General features: G+C 42.7%; 1 protein-coding gene across 1 annotated transcript in view; it reads right to left on the bottom strand.

Annotated features, from left to right (window-relative positions):
- LOC143323751 (calsyntenin-2-like) overlaps positions 1 to 18,824 on the bottom strand; it is a 233,376-nt gene that overhangs the window by 90,576 nt on the left and 123,976 nt on the right. The window contains exon 3 of the mRNA XM_076735796.1: positions 3,594 to 3,789. Within this exon, the coding sequence (XP_076591911.1) occupies positions 3,594 to 3,789 (196 nt within the window). The remainder of the gene's footprint in view (positions 1 to 3,593; positions 3,790 to 18,824) is intronic.

The raw sequence follows: 18,824 nt of genomic DNA, 5'->3' as shown, positions 1-18,824 counted from the left end.
AATATTATACAATCCAGGTGAAATTGTGAAAATAACCTTTGCAGCACAGAGGGGTTTTAACTGAAGGATTTGTTGTTTAGTAATTGTTTATCTCTTCACTCTTCTTTATTATAAGCATTTTCTAAGCTGTGCTCGTTGCAAGAGGTCCTAATTTAATACATCAATGATTCCAGAAAAGTCGGGATGCTGTGTAAAACATAAATAAAAACATAAACTGTGCACTGATAGGAGGTTTACTTTGTATTTTAAGTTCGGTTCTGCCAAGGAAGTAAAATCCTTTTTAAATTGTATTTCATCCTTGAACGACTGAACCTTTCTAGGACGCCCCTTACACGATGCTATCACCTGTCACCCATGAACCTGTTTACCTGTGGAATGATCCCCATCTTTCCTAGTCTTTAGTTGCTCCTCCGCCAACTTGTTTGAAATATGTTGCTGCATCAAATTGAGAATAAGCAGATATATACAAAAATCAATGAAGATGATGAGTTCAAATATTAAATATGTTGTCTTTGTACTATTTTTTATTGCGTATATGTCAATAAAGGATTAGCAAATCATCACACTCTGTTTTATTGAGCTTCCCACCTTTTTTGGAGTCAGGGTTGTAAACACTGGGGGGAAAAAATCTCTTCTCGGAATCAGAACCAAGGACTTTTAGATGTGAAGGGAGATAAGGTTTGGGTCAAAATCAGTTTAAACTTGTCTTTCAAATGTTAATAAGAAAAAGTCTACAGCCAAGCAGCTTTGAGGTTGTTAAAATGACCTTATTCACTGATTATCATCTATAAGTTGTGTATTGTGTTGTTGCAGCAAGTGATAATGTGCTACATGTCTGCAGCATCATTTTATTTCTCCAAAATACAGCATCAAAGATTTAGTTTGTCGCTAGTAGAATTTAAACTATAGTTCATGAGTCTGTACCAACTGACCCACTGGTGGGGCAGCGGAAGCAGTAACAAAATCATTTGAATGTGAGGGGTTTTTTTAATCCTCAAGCTCTTTTCATTTCAGCAGCACCTGTCGGTGAAGCACTGTGACCTGCACTCCAGCATCACATACTTTTTTCTTTGTTAATGCAGTTTGAGTTTAGTTAGGTCATGTTAACACATTTTTTGCAACCCAGATGAGTCTCCTCAGAAAGACCAGCAGTACTTTACAACAATTCCATTTTTCATTAATGCCTACACTGAATCACTATTGTGTTAAAATCAATTGAAAGATACAAAATGGACATTTATTACATTTATGACTCTTTATGACCACGGCTGAGAACACTTCACACTTCAGTACAAATTGTTCATTTGGCAGAGGTCAGACCTGCAGTGTTGTAGATTAATTTGTGTTTCATTTAAAGCTGACCTGAGCAGAAACAGTCTCAAGGAGTTTAAAGTGAATTCATTCGAGCTTTGCACTTTGCTGACAATGGACTAAAGCTTTCACAGATACCCAAGACAAATATCTCAGAGGGCAGGGAGAAGCAATGTGACTCAGAAATGGGAAGCATTGTTATATTGGTGCTTTGACTCAGAGAAAAGCAGTCATTAATGTCAGCTGTTTGTTCCTGTGGTCCCTGACAGAGTCACCAAGAGTGGAGGAATGTTACACTTTCACTGGCTTCGCAGGATGATGCATATATTCAAAGACTGTCCAATTGTGAGTGCAGAGGCAGTCTGACGAAATATTCAAACACTGGAGTCTGTAACAGAAACAGAAGGACTGACGGACAGAAGGACAGACTCAGAAAGCGGGAGTTAGCTGAGCCGTAGCCAGTCAGGAAAAAAAAAAAAAAAATACAGGGGTGAGAAGTAGGGCAGCAGCCAGTGATAAGCAGAGCAGGGAAGAATAGAGGATAAAGTGAAGTTTAAACTCATCCCGAGTCCCTCCTGATCCTCTCCCCTGTCCTCTTTAGCCGCTAATTTTCTTGACTGCTTTCCTTCTCTGCCGTTGACGTGTCATGTGTAATTTGAGCACAGCCTTAGGCGGAGATTCTTCTTCTTCCCTGTTAGCTTCTTTCTAAATCGGAGCAAGCAAGTGCGCTGTGCGGCGAGAGGCCAGCCTCGTCCTTTGAGAGTTGCCAGTGAAAGGACAGGCCATTTAAAGTGTCCCCAAATTCACTTCCCCTCCAGCGTCAGCCTGTCTTTGCCAACCAAACTGGGTCTGCGTCACAGCGGGGCACTGAGTTATGTTGATAGAAAGTAATAGTGTGACAGAATGCCAGGGTGCTTAAAAGGGATATAAAACATGATCAACAGCATGGAAATATGTAACTCAAATCCATCACCCTTTTTTTCCTTGTACACAAAGTCCCACACACACACACACACACACACTAGCAGCACAGCAAAAAAACATACAGTAAATACAAGTTACGCTCTACTGATTTAAAACTTTCACTGAGGCTTGAAGCCCCCTGCTGCTATAATTCCAGGTCTAGTGTGGATACAGTATGTGTCAGCGTGTGTGTGAGCGTCTATAAGCCAGACAAGATGATAGATTTCAGTGTGCGGCACCATTGTTGGCTGAGGTGAGGAGGGTGAGCTGTAAGACAGAGAGGGGAGATGTGCAGCATATAGCCAACAGAGGCAGTTGTCTGAAGGCTTTTTTTTTTTTTTTTTTTTTTTTTTTGCAGACAGGAGCTGTTTTCAAGTGAGCCAACAAGTGTGACAAATAGTTTTTATCGGTTGACCTCTTTAAACTAGTCGACTGGTGCTTGTGGAGGTGGGTGTTGTGCTGTGTCTTGTGCTGGCATGGATGGTTCTCAGAGCAATCTGGGATCAAGCTGCAGCCAAGAGGATGGCAGGAGCAAAAAAGAGTTAGAAATGTAAGTTAGGTGTTGTTTGACTCATATTTAACTTTAAGGAAACATATAAATAGCTTTTTTTTTTTTTTTCCAAGTGGTTTGTGTGAAAATAAGTATTTGAAAGCTGCCTCTGCCAAAGCTGCTATTAATCTAAAGAGCCTGCACCTGAATGTCTACTTGCCCTTTTGTTTAGACCTCCAGATTGTTTTTCATTGGACCATCCATAGAAAATGCTCTGCACACGTTGTTTGTGCTGGCAGCTTGTTGGGGCTCCACTGGAACTGAGATAAGCCCCAAACACCCACCACCAGCCAGCCTTCTCTCTATCCTTAGTTGCCCTGCTTTCATTTGCACCCACACACATGCACGCTTTATGCTCAGGAATGTCCACAGACACCCAAACAGAGCCAACTGCTTGTCATTCTTCGTATCATACTTTTTAAATCACCACTGTTTTGTGGCATAGCTGATGGTTTCATTGGACTTAAGCCATTGTCTAAATGATAGATGAATTATACAATAAGTGCTTGTAGTTTTACATAATTTATCCCAAGCATTTTAATATGAATTATGAAAAATCTTGTTTATTTAAATATCTGTTCCCCTGTCCATGGTAGCATTTCCTTTTTGGGTGACTTTGTACAAGCAAGCTAGGCCTAAGCATAAAGTATAAAGTCAAACCTATAAATCCCATGCTGTGCCGAGAAACGGTTATGTGAATTGTGCATATAAATGCATGTACTGTGCATGCAGCTGTGGATCCTGTCAGACAAAAGCCAGTTTCACTCACTTGTGGGATTTTTTCCCCTCCGTGCCACCGGGGCCAGAACCGCAGTCGTGAGCCTGAATGATGAAGGTGTATTCCTTCTGCAGCTCGCAGTCCACCAGACCGCGGGCCCTCAGCTGGCCCTCACCAGACGTACCGTTCAGCACCACTGCCTCGAACGGAGCCTCCAGCCCGTGGATGTTGAACGCACAGATCTCCCCTAGAGAGACGGACGAGAGGTAGAGGAAGGAGAAAGAAGGAGGAGGGATGAGGTCAGTGTTAATCACAGTCAGTCAGGTGGAATACAGGTGGAAAATGAATTATGTGCACTTGTAAATTATAGGTCTATGAAACAAAAGCCACATTTGTGTTATTTAAAGGAGATTTTATGTTTGCTAGCCTGTATGTCTTGATCAAGAGGAACCTGTTAAGGGAATATAGTGAAGAATTGCTGCCTTCACCCTTAAATCAACAAACTGCTCGATCTTTATCCTTCTGTAATACAGAAGACTAACAAGCACAGCCATGTTGGCTGTGGCGCTCCTCAGTGTGCCAACTGATTGTCACAGTCTCACCTCTTTTAAACAGGTATACAGAATACAGTTGCAAAGTGGGAGGCGGTATGTTGCATGCCTTTACGCTGAAGCCAGTGTAATGCCACATGATTTCCTAGAAATCTTCTTTGGCTGTTCCATTTCTATGACAATACTTGATTTGCTTTGCTGTAACTGCATGCATCTGACACTATGCATCTATATAACAGAGGCTGAACCGTGTCAGTCGCTGAGGCGGCAAAGTGAGGAAGGCATCAAGCAAACATTTGCACTTACTACTCCCCTTGTATTACAAAATCATAAAAAAGGTATACTAAATGTGAAATTCAAAAAGAGAAAAGCATGTTCCTCAATACTGTCTCTTTTAACAGTGTCGCCAAGAAGTCCTGGAAGTACAACTTGCAACTTCAAGTTGCAAACAAAACAATGTCACGGGGCTGGCATAAAGAGGCTTTCACAGAGTTTTTCCGTGGTTCAGTCACCTTGGGTAATTTCTGATCCTCCTTTAGACTATGTAATGTCATAAACAAAGGATGATGCCGACAGAACTCAGTAGCAGAAGCTCACACTAGAAGATTATAAATAGATCATTTTCCCAGTAATGCACCGTCGGTGTAATTGCTTTTGTGAAAAACACCAAGGACGTTCCTGCTGCCGCCCCCCCCAACATGTAGACATTCTCCAAAAAACAACATACAGCACAATTGAGTTACGCTAGGCTCAAATAAAACTATGACGCCTCAAAGTCACCCTTGTTGAGAGATATAGAGGAAGAAAATCCATTTAAATCCAGTGTGAGCGGCTGACAAGAGCAAAACAAAAGAGTCAAGAGGGGGCTGACATTTATTAGCAGGCTGTGTAAAGAAATGGTCCATTTGTGGAGTAGGCGAGGCAAGTTTTCTCTATTCTGATTTTTTTTTTTCTTGTAGATTTGATGTCCCCTCACGCTTCCACTAGTGGGATTTCAGGAAATCACTTAACGCACCCGGCTCACACTCTGACCTGTGACAGCTAATTGCACTGATATCACTTAAGCTAACAGCAAAGACTAAATTGGATTCCCAAACAGCTTTGTGTGTGCATTGCTCCTGGCAAGTTCTGATAAGAGCAACTTTATTTTCTCCCACCTTCCCCTTTCTCTCCCCTTTCATCCTGTTTCTGTCATAATCCCCTTCACCTCACCCCACCCACCTCACCCTCCCCTCGTGTTGGGGCAGGGGCTCCGAAACGACAATTTGCCCACAGAGGAGCTATAGGCAAAAGTGATAAAGAAAGAGTAGAAAAAGGGAAAAGGAGAGCAGAAAATGAGAGAACAGGGAGGGGGTGTTGACACTGTCTGTATGCTGTAAAGACTCCCCCCCTCTGTATTGCCTGAACAATGACTTATCAGAGTTAAATGGGGCCCCACAATATGGAGAAGCATGGCTTGCCGCGGAGAGCAAAATCCTAAAATGGCATTGAGCAAACGGTGTGTGGCGGGGAGTGACAGAAGATGCAACAGTCTTGATGTGCTGCTTCTCTCAATGGTGCAGCGCCGTACAAAACAGGCAAATGGAAAATCCATCACCGCTGGAGCGAGAAATAAATCCAATATACACAGGCAAGTGCAGAAGCTTCCCATCAGGGAGAATATGCTGAGGATATGCTGATGGTGCACGCCCACAGCTGAGGCTGGGTGGGCTGACATGCTGCTTCTGATTTAATTGTAGCTGGTGGGGGAGCGGGAGATGGGTCAAGGTGACCGCAGGAGGAGGACCTCCCTCTTTTAAGACTCAAATGAACACTCAAACAGCTCTGGGGGGCAACAGCTCTGTCGCTTTTTTCCTTTTCATACGTCCAACTATCAGTTCTCTTCAGACCTGATTGAAGTGTTCTGCTACCCGCAGAGATGCAAAGATGGCTGGTGGAGGAGGGAGGAACGAGGGTGGCAGTGCCGGCCCCGGCGGCAGCGGAGGAACAGATGTTGGGCGGCTGGCACTTGGCAGAGGCAGAGAGCTCACAAACGCTAATTACTGCGCTAAACTGTTAGCTAAATATGTGTCTCCGCGTCACATTAGGCTTTTAAGAGGTAGATTTATGGTCAGAAGGAACTCTGTCTTCTTGAAGGGGGGGCATTTAAAACTAATGGATGCAAACTAATGGATATGGATGCTGCAGTTCTGTTTCTTATTAGTCTATTTGCTAGGTTATCATGAGTGTTTGGTTATTTGGCTCAATGAATTGTTTTTAAGATCTTCCGCTCTCCATATAGGACGTCTGAAACATGTTTAATGACTATGAGCATTACGCACTTACCCAGTAAAACTTTGATAGTAACTTGCTTGACTTTTTAGACATGTTCTATTTGTCTCATTATTTCCTCTACCTCATTCTCCGCCACTGTGATTGCTAACTTTCCCTTTGGGTATCATTACATTTTCATTTAATCAAGTCTAAATTAATGACTGTCTATTAGTCAGTGGGAATGTGTGCTCAGGACCTAAGCTGCTGTCCTGTCGGTGTCAGAAGTCGTGCAGCGCTCACCACCTCAAGGGAATCTGGCATCCGTCCACACTCGACTATCTTTGAGGACACAGAGCTCATTATCAGTGAAGGCAGAGATGCTTTACTGGCAACAGTGGCCTGTGTTTGCAGAGCTGGAGGAGTGTGACAAAGTATCAGGGGCCACAGCGCCCCGGGGCCCCAAGTTATTATCAAAGCTGACAGAGCATCGCCGATGAGCTGCCTGCATCCGAATATACAGACAAGCTGCTTTTGCTGAAGAGGCGCTCTCGCACATAAGTGCATAGATATGCACGGCAGCTGTTTACTGAGCATCTGAGTGAGAAGTAAGAGTGGAGATATCAGGCGGAAAACAGTCGCACCGCTGAGAGGAGGACTGAGATATGAAGGGAGATGAAAGGAGGAGCTGGGAAGGATGGGACGATGGCCACTGCCTTAGGGCAGCTCCGATCTCCCTACTGGAGAATGACCAAAGTACAGGCGCAAATACGCACACTCACATTTACTCAAACTGTGCCAGCTCGGCAGCTCTAATCAGAGCTGACATGCCTTTCATCCTCCTACTGTTGGAACACACACCACAGACAGCAAGTAAATGAGATTACTGGATATCACACTGTTACTGAACACGTTCTGGACCAGGCATCAGTTTGCTGGCACTAAAATGTTTGCACCCACATTATCTTAACATTTTCACTTGCCATTTTTAGTAAATCAACCCTATTTGCACAAGAGTTGCCGTCTACTATGTGGTTTACACAGTTGTCATGATTTCAGCTGCTTTTCCAATTTGGATTTGGCATGAAATTATCTCTTGTATTAGTCACCCACATAACCCGCTAATTCTCCCTCTCATTTGAGTCAGAAAAACACAATCACACATCCACAAGCACTCTGGGATACACGGATACACACTTCCTGTCACACACTGCAACCCTCTCAGCTGCAGTGCAGAGATAGACTGTCAGCCTCATAACTCTGCAGAGGGCCGAAATTGAAAATGCTGTAATTATGCTCTTCATGAAATTAGCCAGCCGAGGAAAAACACAATTGAGAAGCTGTCCATTCAGGAGATAAGGATTAATACAAATCAGGCCTGCATGTTCAGACTGGAGCACATGAAACCTGGAGTGGTGATTGTGTGTGTGCGTGCGTGTGTGTCGGATGGGGAATTTTTAATTAAAGACACATTTTCTCAACAGGGGCTTGGAGTGGGAAGGGTGTGTGTTTGTGCGTACAGCAGAGTGAGATGTGCGGTTGCCACCCCCCCCCCCCCCCCATCTCCTCACTGTTAATTACATTAAAGGCTTCTCTCACAGAGTTAATGGCATCCTGCTGTCTCTTAAACAGAGTGAACACCCACCCTCTGTGTGTGTATGTGAGAGTGGTGTCAAGTGTGAGCGGTGGAGAACGGGACCTGTCCATCAAACTCTCATGTCAAGACACAATAGGGGTGCTGCTGGAATCCCCCCCCCCCCCAAAAAAAAAGAAAAAGAAAAAGAAAAAACAGTTCAATTGTAATCTCCTCCCATAAATGGTGTCTGTGGGTGGGCTCTTTGTTTTGGTCTTTCCTTCCAATGGACAGTGTGACGCTTAAAGCAACCAAATATATGTTTTTGCAGCAAAAGCATGAAAAATCACATTTTCTATTTCACTTCTCCCTCATCATCTGCCTCCTGATAACAATGCTAACAATGGGAGAGGTGTGGGTGGAGCAGTCAGTCACTTGTCTGTACTTGTTTCCCAGCCATGTCTGCTTTTGAACCCTTAATATTAAAGCTGACGATGCTCAAGCTTATGTTTCACTGTGACTTTAAGTCCCTAATATTTGTGAAGTTCCTTCATTTTGTCAGGCTTTAGGTACTGCTAACCAGAGACTGAGTAGCACTGCCCATGGTTAATAAACTGATTTCGATGCATAGAGTTCCCCTTTAAATAAGCAAGCTGTGCAGACAATTTCACTTATTTCCACAGTTGTTTTTTGTCTAGAAGTGAGTAATATGTGAGTAGCGATGAGCAACATCATAAAGTGAGGTGAATTAGAGTAAGTCTGATGCAGAGGAGCACCGCTGGCAGCAGCTTTCGGCCTGAATCAACATGCCTATGCTTCTAAATCTCCTCTCTCCAGGCATTTCAGTGGACAGCGGCGCTCCGCGTCCTGAAAACATCAATGCTATTTTGTCGTAGCAGCTTGAAAGGCCTGTTAGCTCTGCCAACTCTGTGCACTGCCATACACCCACCTCCCCCTATATGTCAATAAAGTTAATCACAAACCCCAGCAGGCGACGTGTCAATTACTTCAGCCTGGATTTGGAGCAGAGCCAAATCTCTGCTGTGCAAGCGTCAAACTATCAATAACAAGCTGGCATCCAGTGCAGCACCAGCTAAAACATTACACTAAACACAAACACTTCAGTCTAATCAGATGGCTACTTGATGGTTATGTCTACTCAGAAACAATTGAGTCAAGCTTTTCAAGCCATGAGCAGGAACGATCACAGCAGTGACATGAGAGTGGACTGTGGGCGCTTGTACCAAAATTATGGACTTTCCATTTCTTGTTCATTTCAGGACAAGAAAGGCGACAAGGCTGACATTTTAAAATGAGTCTCACTTTGAGACTTTAGCTCCATGAAGTGTTCATTGTGAGGAACTTACATAATGCAATATAAGGAATTTTCAGATTGAATTATGAATTATGTTAATATTTGAACACAGCCTCAGCTTCTGCTTACTCTTTAAAACCTTCTTTGTAGAGTCTTTATAACCCTCTGTTAGATATTTCCGTGTCCTTTTTAATACTGTGAGGCCACATTCTTATTGTCTGTCACCACTGAAAAGTCCACTGTGCACAATGACTGGATTTAGGCCATTTTCAGTAAATCTAAGCCTGGATTACAGATTTTTCCCTTCATTATTCTTGTGGGATTACATTTAGATTTTGTACAATTATACGATAGTCTGATCCTGATAACACCCCCGTCCGTCCCCCCGCCCCCCCCTACAAAAAAAAAAAAAATAGATAAGTTCAAGCACAACTCTTTGCTTTTTTCCTCTTTCCAAAACTGAATTCTGAATATTTATATGCTTCGACTTCCAAATAAGGACGGGCAAAGAGACACACCAAGACAGAAAAAAAACAAAACGTAAAACATTAATAAAACACAGTTAGGGCAATTGCATTAAACACAGAGAGAAATCAATAGTTTCTATTTTCCAATTCTGTTCATGGAAATGGCCTCAAGGGAGAGCATGTGTCCTTGTCTGAGCAAGGCCAGTTAGAGTTCAATGTGTTCAAATATCCGTATCAGAGTTTATGACCCCCATTAATGCCTCTGAGGACATTCTGTGCACAGCTGAGCTACACAGTCAAACAAAGAGCATTGCCTCGCTGCCACTCTTTGACCATGGATAGGGTTTATTCGATGTAAGGTCAGCAAACGCACAACAGAATATAGTGTATATTGTGTAGAGAATGTGTAAAATTGACAGAGAGCCTGCTTCTCTCCATAAAAAAAAAATACAACCTGGTCCATATACGCAACAAAAAAGACCTGGTAACAATGCATGGAGCAAACTTGGACTGGTTTTGTTTCAACAATTACAATACATCAAGTCAGCTTTATTTGTTTAGCCCAATATCACATTGAACATTTCAATGGGCTGTACTGGGCTGCGACTGTACGAATGTCATAGCTACATTATATCATCAGTGACATACTTTAACAAAAAATACAGTACGGAGAGGTCTGTAGTAAAAGACGATGTCCACAGTTACCTTTTTTTCTCATTTTCAGCCCTCCATCCACACACACACACACACACACACACACACACACACACAAAATGGTGTTTCAGTGTGTACAGGAAAAACTGAACCTTTGCAAAGCGATGGCATAAGCTCAGTCAGTGAGGGCCGGAGGCTGCACGGCAGAAAGGTAAGAAGCCAACCTTTAAAAGTTCTTTGTGAACATGTATTTACGTTGATTTTACATTACAAAATAATTATTTTATCTCGGCAGTACAGCAGTGTGACTGCTGGCTAATAGGTTATATTTAATAAATGACTTTTTTGTAATCATTTGGCTGTCTGATGACAGGAGCAGAAAAATATGTTAACGAACTATGAATTCAGCTGTATTGAAAGACGGTACAGGTGATCAGAGAACAGGAAGGGACTGAGCTGAGATTTTTTTGGGGAAGCTCCAGTCTGCATGTCCAAGTGTCCTTGGGCAAGATACTGAACCTCAAATTGCCCGGATGGCAGTGTGTGAGTGTGTGTGTGATTGGGTGGATGTAGCATGTGTTGGAAAGCTCTTTGAGTGGACGGTAGACTAGAAAAGTGCCATATAAATACAGCCCATTTACCATTATCTGACTTTCTTTGTGATAACCCATTCTCAATGTCGATACAGCCGATCACACAGCTGTAATGAACATCGACCTATGTGTTCAGTTTCATTTCATATTAATTCTGGTAAACATTGTTGAATTAGTATCAGATGTTTGCAGTATTAAATAAAACAACTAATATGGCGATATTCCACGTCGTCTAGAACAACACCAGAGCATTTTCTGATCAGACGTCATTTGTCTGATTAAGAGAAGAATGGACCTGAGCAGGCTGGCCTAACCATCCAGTGGAGTGATGGCATAAAACTAGTCGAGCTCAACAGAATTTCAGGTAAGGCTTGCATAATTTTCTTGTCGACTAGCCACCAAGGCATTTAGGAGGAACGTGGCAACTCAAAGTGCTTTGCATAAGATAAAAAAGACAAAGAAAATACTCTGGGAATCCCATTTTTTTCAGCTCTTTTGAGATATAACCTTCTATAATAAAGCCACTGAGGGCAGATGAACCTTTTCTCCAGCTGAACAGGAGGACTTATTAAGATTGTATCAAAGGTTCATGTTAACAGCATGATAAGCTGAATAAGACCTCAACCAGAGAATGGTCAGTCCAAGGATTAGTAGGCATAATAATAAATCCATTCATTTCAAAAGGATCCCTACTGTGAATCCTTGTCCTTATATTCTTTACATTCTTACCACAAAGCGTCACCCACGACCCTCCACAGAGCCCAGTGGAAGATTAAAAAGTCCCAATTCCAGACCTCTCTGATGAAATAATTATGCCCGCTCCACATTACAAAGTGCCACACTGCCCAAACACAGGCTGAAATCCTGCCATTAAGCTATCGATCATCTCATCGCATGCCGGCGGCTCCGGCAGCCGGGCCCAGCTGTTCACCATCATCACCACTGAGTGCTACAGGCTCAGCTCCAACCACACAATGGATATGGCTCCACTCAAACTGCTTTAGTCTGCTCATGAGTCAACAAAACCTGGACGGAGGCCAACGTCAAGGCATAAGGCTTTGTCCAGTGCAAAGATTGATGCTGAGTTATGTTTCGATTTTTGTAAACACTACCGAAAATGGGGTTAGCAGAAAATACTTTACAGTACTTTCATGGGGTCGTTATAGCACCATGGAGGCATCACGTCCCCACTGACCATAACACAAAACGTATGCTAATCTTGTTTTGGCTCTATTAGGGGATTTGAGGGGGGAAACAAGATCAAAATGTTGATGCTGCCTCAACACAGCCGCCATATCTCTGGTGTATTTTATATGTAAATTGCTATCAGTTACATCAGCCTGTTTAAAAGCTCATGCAGGCACAGTGTCTATGAGGCAGGAACCTATCATTTATAGTGGACTCTGCGGTAATGAGTGCATTAGGCTGATGGCGCAGTGAGAGTGTGGGATGGATGAGCTCGCTGTAGAGCGGCTGCAGCACACTGTGAAAGACGACGTCCTGGGGTGACGCTTCTACTGCCGCTGCTGGCAGTGTTTGCCTTCAGGGAGGAAGACAGGAGGAGAAAATCGAGGACGGAGGAGAGCAAAGAGGGAAGAGGGAGGAGGGAGTGAATACAGTGAGGCCAGACGTGTACAGTGTGTCTGAGAAGAGCCACAGAGAAAATATTGTTCCAGTGTCTGTAGGACGTCCCTGAAGAGGAAGATGAGTCTGTACTTATTTCGAGGAGAACTTCAAACAGAGAAGATGCCGCAATCATGGTATAGATGAAACAACAAGACAGATGTGATGGATGAGTTATCCTGATGGCAGCTACAGCAGAGAGATGATTTCTGCCTCACAAAGACGTACACTGTTCAATGTCCTCTTTAAAATGTCTGTTTCATTTCATTAGAGTAACTAATCAAGCCAGTCAAAAATAGACCCAGGTGTGTGCCACTCAATAAACAGTCCTACTGCCAACAAAACATGGGACCTGTTTCTTTGAACCATGACGATTGTTCCTAACCTTAACCAGGTGATGATGAAGCACCCCTAACCTCAGGAATGGAATAATTTGAACCCATACAACAATGTTTTTCTACCCTGAGCTGATTTCTTATTCTAATCTAAACCCTCATCTAACAGACGCATTTTTGTTCCCCTAAACACAGACTAAAAATGCTTAGAGGCAAAATGTTTCCCGAACTCTCATTGGAGAGAAGTTTGTATTACAGGAAGTTGTGAAAAATGACTCGACTTCTTCCACCCAGGTCTTCTGGCACCAGTGGGCCACCATCGCTCACTGATGCTGTTCAAATTGGGCCAGGGACCTAGGAGTGAGAAGGTAGGGCAGCCTGTGTGTGCATGTGCGTGTGAAGGTGTGTGTGTATGTGTGTGTGTGGGTGTGTGTGTATGTATGTGTCGGATTGGTGTGTGTGTTGCATTGGAGCAAGTGAGAACAAAAGATAAGAGATTATGGGAGCAACAATACACAGCAAAAAATACCCCATAGACTCAATATCTTTCTGTCTTTCCTTTCTACACCTGTTTTTCTACAGCTTGGTGTAAGTGTGTGTGTGTGTGTGTGTGTGTGTGTGTGTGTGTGCTGTAGAGAGAGAGAGAGGGAGGGAGGCAGCGATCAGGTTGGAAACATTGATAACAGCTCGGCTGATTTGGCCTCTTGCTGTTCCTACACCTGTCTCCTCTCCTAAGTAAAAATGTGTGTGTGTGTGTGTGTGTGTGTGTGTGTGTGTGTGCGCGCGCGCATGCGTCCCTGCGGTCTCCATTCTCCACTGTGTGTTGTCGTCACTGCCTTTCACCCCTGAAAACCTGCACAGACTGAAAACACTCAGTGATTGGCTGGCCAATACGAGCAGGAGAACAGCTCTATCCCTCCTATCATTTATTCCTGTCGTTCGCCCGCCGCCATTTCTCAAATTCAGACTCTTATTAAGTGTCTGTCATCTATGCCATTTGTCCGTGGCGCTGCATTTCTCCATTCCTTCATTTGCCCTTCATACAATTCTTTCCTCCTTTTCTCATTTGACCTTGCTGAAGAAATACGGCCACGTATTTCGACTCTGAAATTGTATTTCTATCCTTATCTAACCAGGTATGTTAACAAAGGACACATTGGAGGGGGCTGCACTAGAGCATTCAAGAGCTGTGTCCTCCTGATGGAGACAACAACCCTCTAATCACAAGCCTACTTCCTCTGCTTTACCCCCTCATTTTCTTTGCAATAAAGCCAGATATTTCAGATGCTGACAAAAAAGTTGAGACATGTCTGTCATCACTATCGGCATCATTTCGTGAAAACAGGTCACCAAAGTCTTTCTAATATCTGTCCGTTTTGATACATTTTCCATGTACAATAGAATCCAAATGAAGCTCCCTAGGCCTCCGTGTAGAACCGGCACTGCCTCCTGCACACTGATGTTCGTCAGAGCTCACCGTGTTCTTGCTGTCATTTCCACTTCACTCCCAAATTAGTCATCTATCACTCTCTTTCCCACCTGCTTATTCTCTTCTGATCCCCGGCAGTAGAACCTAGCTGGATCATTCAGTGAAGGCCCATGGGATGTCAGGCTGTACTCTCCTGCTATTTAAAACATAGCCACTGTGAGTGAGAAGTGATTAAACCTGGCAGCACAAAGAAGGCCTTTTACCTTACACCTTTGAAGTGATTTGTGATTAAAACATTTTCTCTTGATGGATCAGGGGTCACGTTTGCCGCTGTGTCACTTCTCATGCTGCTGCTCCAGTTCACAAGAAGGTTGATTACCATCGTGGACCAGGGCAAGGCAGAGTTAAGCTTGGAAAAGTGCTTAGCTTGCATGCAAAATATCTATTCCAATGACACAGATACAATTTGTCTAAATGAATATTTAAATATTGAAGTTCGTCCCCACACCCCATAATGTTGACTAATGTAGCACTGACAGAATGATTAATAAACCTTGTGAATTGGTTTGGTAAGCAGTTTTTCTGTGGCTGCTCATATCTATGCAAATGTTTAACCAATCAAACATCGTTTATGAAATGTCTAGGCTTTGTAAAAACAATGCACTCTATTGCAACAGAGTGTGTGGACTTTTCTTTAGAACCTGACAAACTAATAGGATTTCCCTGGACACTGACAATATGATCACATGTTATTGCTGCTTGCACTGTAATTTAGGTCATTCATGTAATAATCACGTTCAAAGAGGCAACTTGTAAGCTTCCAGCCTTGAGTGGACCATTAAGTCCTTACAGGATGTGGCATGGGGCGAGTTTTATTCACATAATGCAACATTACCTCAAATCATGACCTCTATATAATCCAAAATGAGACTGATTACTCAGGTCCTGGATGATAGATGGACTGATGGACCAAGTGATGGGTCATTTAACCATCGGTAGGTCATTTCCATCGCAAAAGCTTCAGAAATGTTTAGAGTAACCTGATGACTGTAATGAAATGAAGCGCTTCAGCAACCACCTGACATGCCAGATGTGGCAGCATAAACTTACTGTGTAATTTTCAGCTTGTCTTTCACATATATGCAGCATATCATACGCACCCTTGCATTCATATTGGACGGTTATAAACCTCACAATTTACATTTAATGTCCACTCACGTTCAGTGTCAATGCAGGAAGAAGTGTTCCCATTGTGTATTGCAGTAAGGTGGAAGGTAAGGGTGTGTGTGAGGGTTTGCATCCTGTCACAAAAGCTGCTAATTTTGTCTGTCTACTGTTCGGTGCTGGGCAGGTAATGCACAGTGATTTTTTAGAGCTATAGCTGCCTGTTGCCTGATAGCCATTCTGATGAGGGCAGTGAGAGTGAACCAAAACAGTAAAGCTGCAGGGTGTAAAGCCAAACAATGAGCGAAATGTTCAATAGCTCTGTAGAGCTAATAACACCTGCAGAGCTGGTGATACCTTTCACATTACACATAGTCATTTTAATCCACTGTAATATGAAAATAGTGATTAGTAAAGCTTTAACTATATCTCAACCAAAGTTTTATCTGTACAATCACAATCTTTCCCTAACCTTCACCATACTGCAGGTGCTATGAACAGATATTGTTGAAATTGGTCATTTTAAAAACACTGTGACTGAATGTAATAAGAGGGGTTTCAATATTCTGATTCATCTGAGAGGGATTAGTTAATTTATGATTATCTCTTCAGTGTTACAGTTGATGTATAGTGAATGTTTAAGGGTCAAGGATAAACATGCAGTGAAGCTACTTTTTTCACTCCAGTCTGGAAGGTCTGTGCATTTACCACATTGCTGTCCCTTTCAGGTTGTAGAGGAGCACACGGGTCAAGTTGAAATGAGGAAAAAACTCACACAGATAAAATTGTTTAACTGTATGTAAAAGATGAAAACAACATTGAAAGAAAATAGATAGAAATACATACATAGGCATCAAAGGTGCGACAGGCTAATTGAGAGCAAGTTGATGTGTGGGGTGTGCTGTATATAATGTATTTCCAATAACCAACAATATTTCAAAGCAAGCCAGGCCTAACCAGAGAGATGGATGGTATTGGGGAGTGTGATGAAGCGCTATAAGGATGTTATTAAAATGGCACTGTGGGGCTTGGTCCTTCTTCTTGACCAGTGTCATACGGTATCAGAGCTAATCAATATTTGTGCAGAAGATGCACATGTCCTTTACTCCATTCTTCTGATACTTGACACAGGCTTACATGACACTTCTAACCTTTCAGAGTCCATTCATCCTGCCCACAGCTCGTTACTCTACTATCTATGTTCACAATCTCCTCCATCGTTCTGCCTGTCTGTCCTCCATCTCAACCAGCTCCATTCGGTTGGTGCACCCCTGCCAGAGAGCTAATTAGTGTTAGCACTTTTACAACCCTTGCATTATCTTTACTGCAGAATCTCAGTACGCCACATTAACTGCAGAATAGATGCTGTCAGCTGTTCTGGAAACAGCCACAGCAAAGCTGAGCCACAGGGCCTGTGCCACTCAATGCCACTACAGACAGATAATGTCAAATAAAGCATCATTCAATGAAATAAAGTCAAGTGCTAACTGCCCATGGAAAGCCATTATCCTTGCTATGTCCAACATATAGCAATCATATAGTATATTCCAAAAGTATATTAATGAATTATATGTTGTCCATTTCACAACAAATAAAGGTTCTGCTTGCATTCACTTGTTTCTCAGTGTGCTTTGTGTGTATCTTTGATGATCTTTCCATGAGAAACATTTTGCCTTTCCTGACACATAAAACATTAGGTTCAATTTTAAAAAGTTTGAATCCTGCATCTTTTACATCCATGTTTGCCACAAGTCTTCTTCTTCCATGCCTTTGTTGGTGCATTGCTGTGTTTCTCTGCGCGTTACAGCTGCTGACTGTCAATCAAAGGAATAGCAGAAAACTGGCTGCAGGATAGTGGAGTCCTTCATCCTCAGCCGTCTTCAGGGAGCTTGTGTGTGTGTGAGAGAGTGAGTTGATAAACTTGTGTGTGACAGGTACCCACTGTTGTTTGAAACAACCTTTAATTTGCACCTGCATGCATACATGAGAACCCATTCATAAAAATATGGCACTCTGGTGCTGCTAATGGTCAATAACCCCATAGAGTGCCTTTAAATAACAGTATGAACATAATATATCCCCTGAATTAAAAAAAAAAAAAAAAAAAAAGCTTTGAAATACTATGAAAACTTGGTACTGAGAGTGAGGTCTGATCTCTCCCAAATCTGTAGGTTCACTTGCCTTAAAAAGCATATAAAGACTCTTCAAGCAATAAGCAGGAAACACATCCTTTAATTCTATGAGAATACATGTAATTAATACGAATAACGAAAGTTCAAAACAGAAGTTTGAACATTTATTGATTAAAGTTCGAGTCTCCCTAAACTATTTATGACAACAGCAGCCCATCTATCAAGAGGAGATTAATAATGGATCATTCTCTGCCTACAGCAGATGATGAACAGTGGATGAAGTCTTGACTGCATGCTTGTTGGATGGTCTTTTGATGCCTGATCAATATTGAAAGATCCAAAGAAAAATACTTCGTGCATGTCAATGCATCTTCATGGCAGCCATGTTGTTTTATTTACAGGCTTGAAATCCATCTTTCTTTGAGACTAGATAATATAATCGGAGAGATTTAAATGATGGGCCAGTCTGCACAAAGTGTCACTCTCAGTAATTTTCAATCATTTCACTCTTAGGGTATTATCACGCCAGCCAATTTGGGTTGTGGATCTCCTGCTCACTCCAGCAGGGTGTGTGTGTGTGTGTGTGTGTGTGTGTGTGTGTTTTTCACTCCTGCCTCTACACTCCACTGCATTTCTCTGGAAATCTGCGCGTGCACATGTGTGTACACTTTGAGTGCGTCTTATCCCCCATTCACCGTGAGCTGGCTGAGCAAATTGATACTGCTCTGGGATTTTTGGCGATCTGTAAGTCCGCTGTCACGGTGATGAGAGCAGCACAATGACGGCGGCAGTGCGGTAAATGTCAGCATGTCAGCGAGGAGTGACACAGAACATCCCGGCTTGGCACGTGGGGACCGTCTGCCTCAGCACAGCACACATATGACAAGGCCAAACTCGCTCAAACAAGAATAATCCCTCCTCATGTACGGAACAGGGAATCACATGTGCATGCACACACATGCGTGCACGCACACGCACAGATATACAAGTACAAGAAGGGAAGACTTAGATTTTTAAGTTTAAACATGGGCTCTAACACTGTGGTGTACCAATGTTAAATCAGTGAAATATCAGTCATACCTGTCAGGAGAAGCTGAATTTCAGTTTCACAGTTGTACATTTGCTCTGAGCGAGTGACAGATGTGTGTGTGTGTTTGTGTGTGTGTGTGTGTGTGTGTGTGTGCAAGAAAAGAAGT

Source organism: Chaetodon auriga, chromosome 7, assembly GCF_051107435.1.
Source record: "Chaetodon auriga isolate fChaAug3 chromosome 7, fChaAug3.hap1, whole genome shotgun sequence".
NCBI lineage: Eukaryota > Metazoa > Chordata > Actinopteri > Chaetodontiformes > Chaetodontidae > Chaetodon > Chaetodon auriga.
The sequence above is the reverse complement of the archived record's forward strand: the minus strand, read 5'-3'. Positions and strand labels throughout refer to the sequence as shown.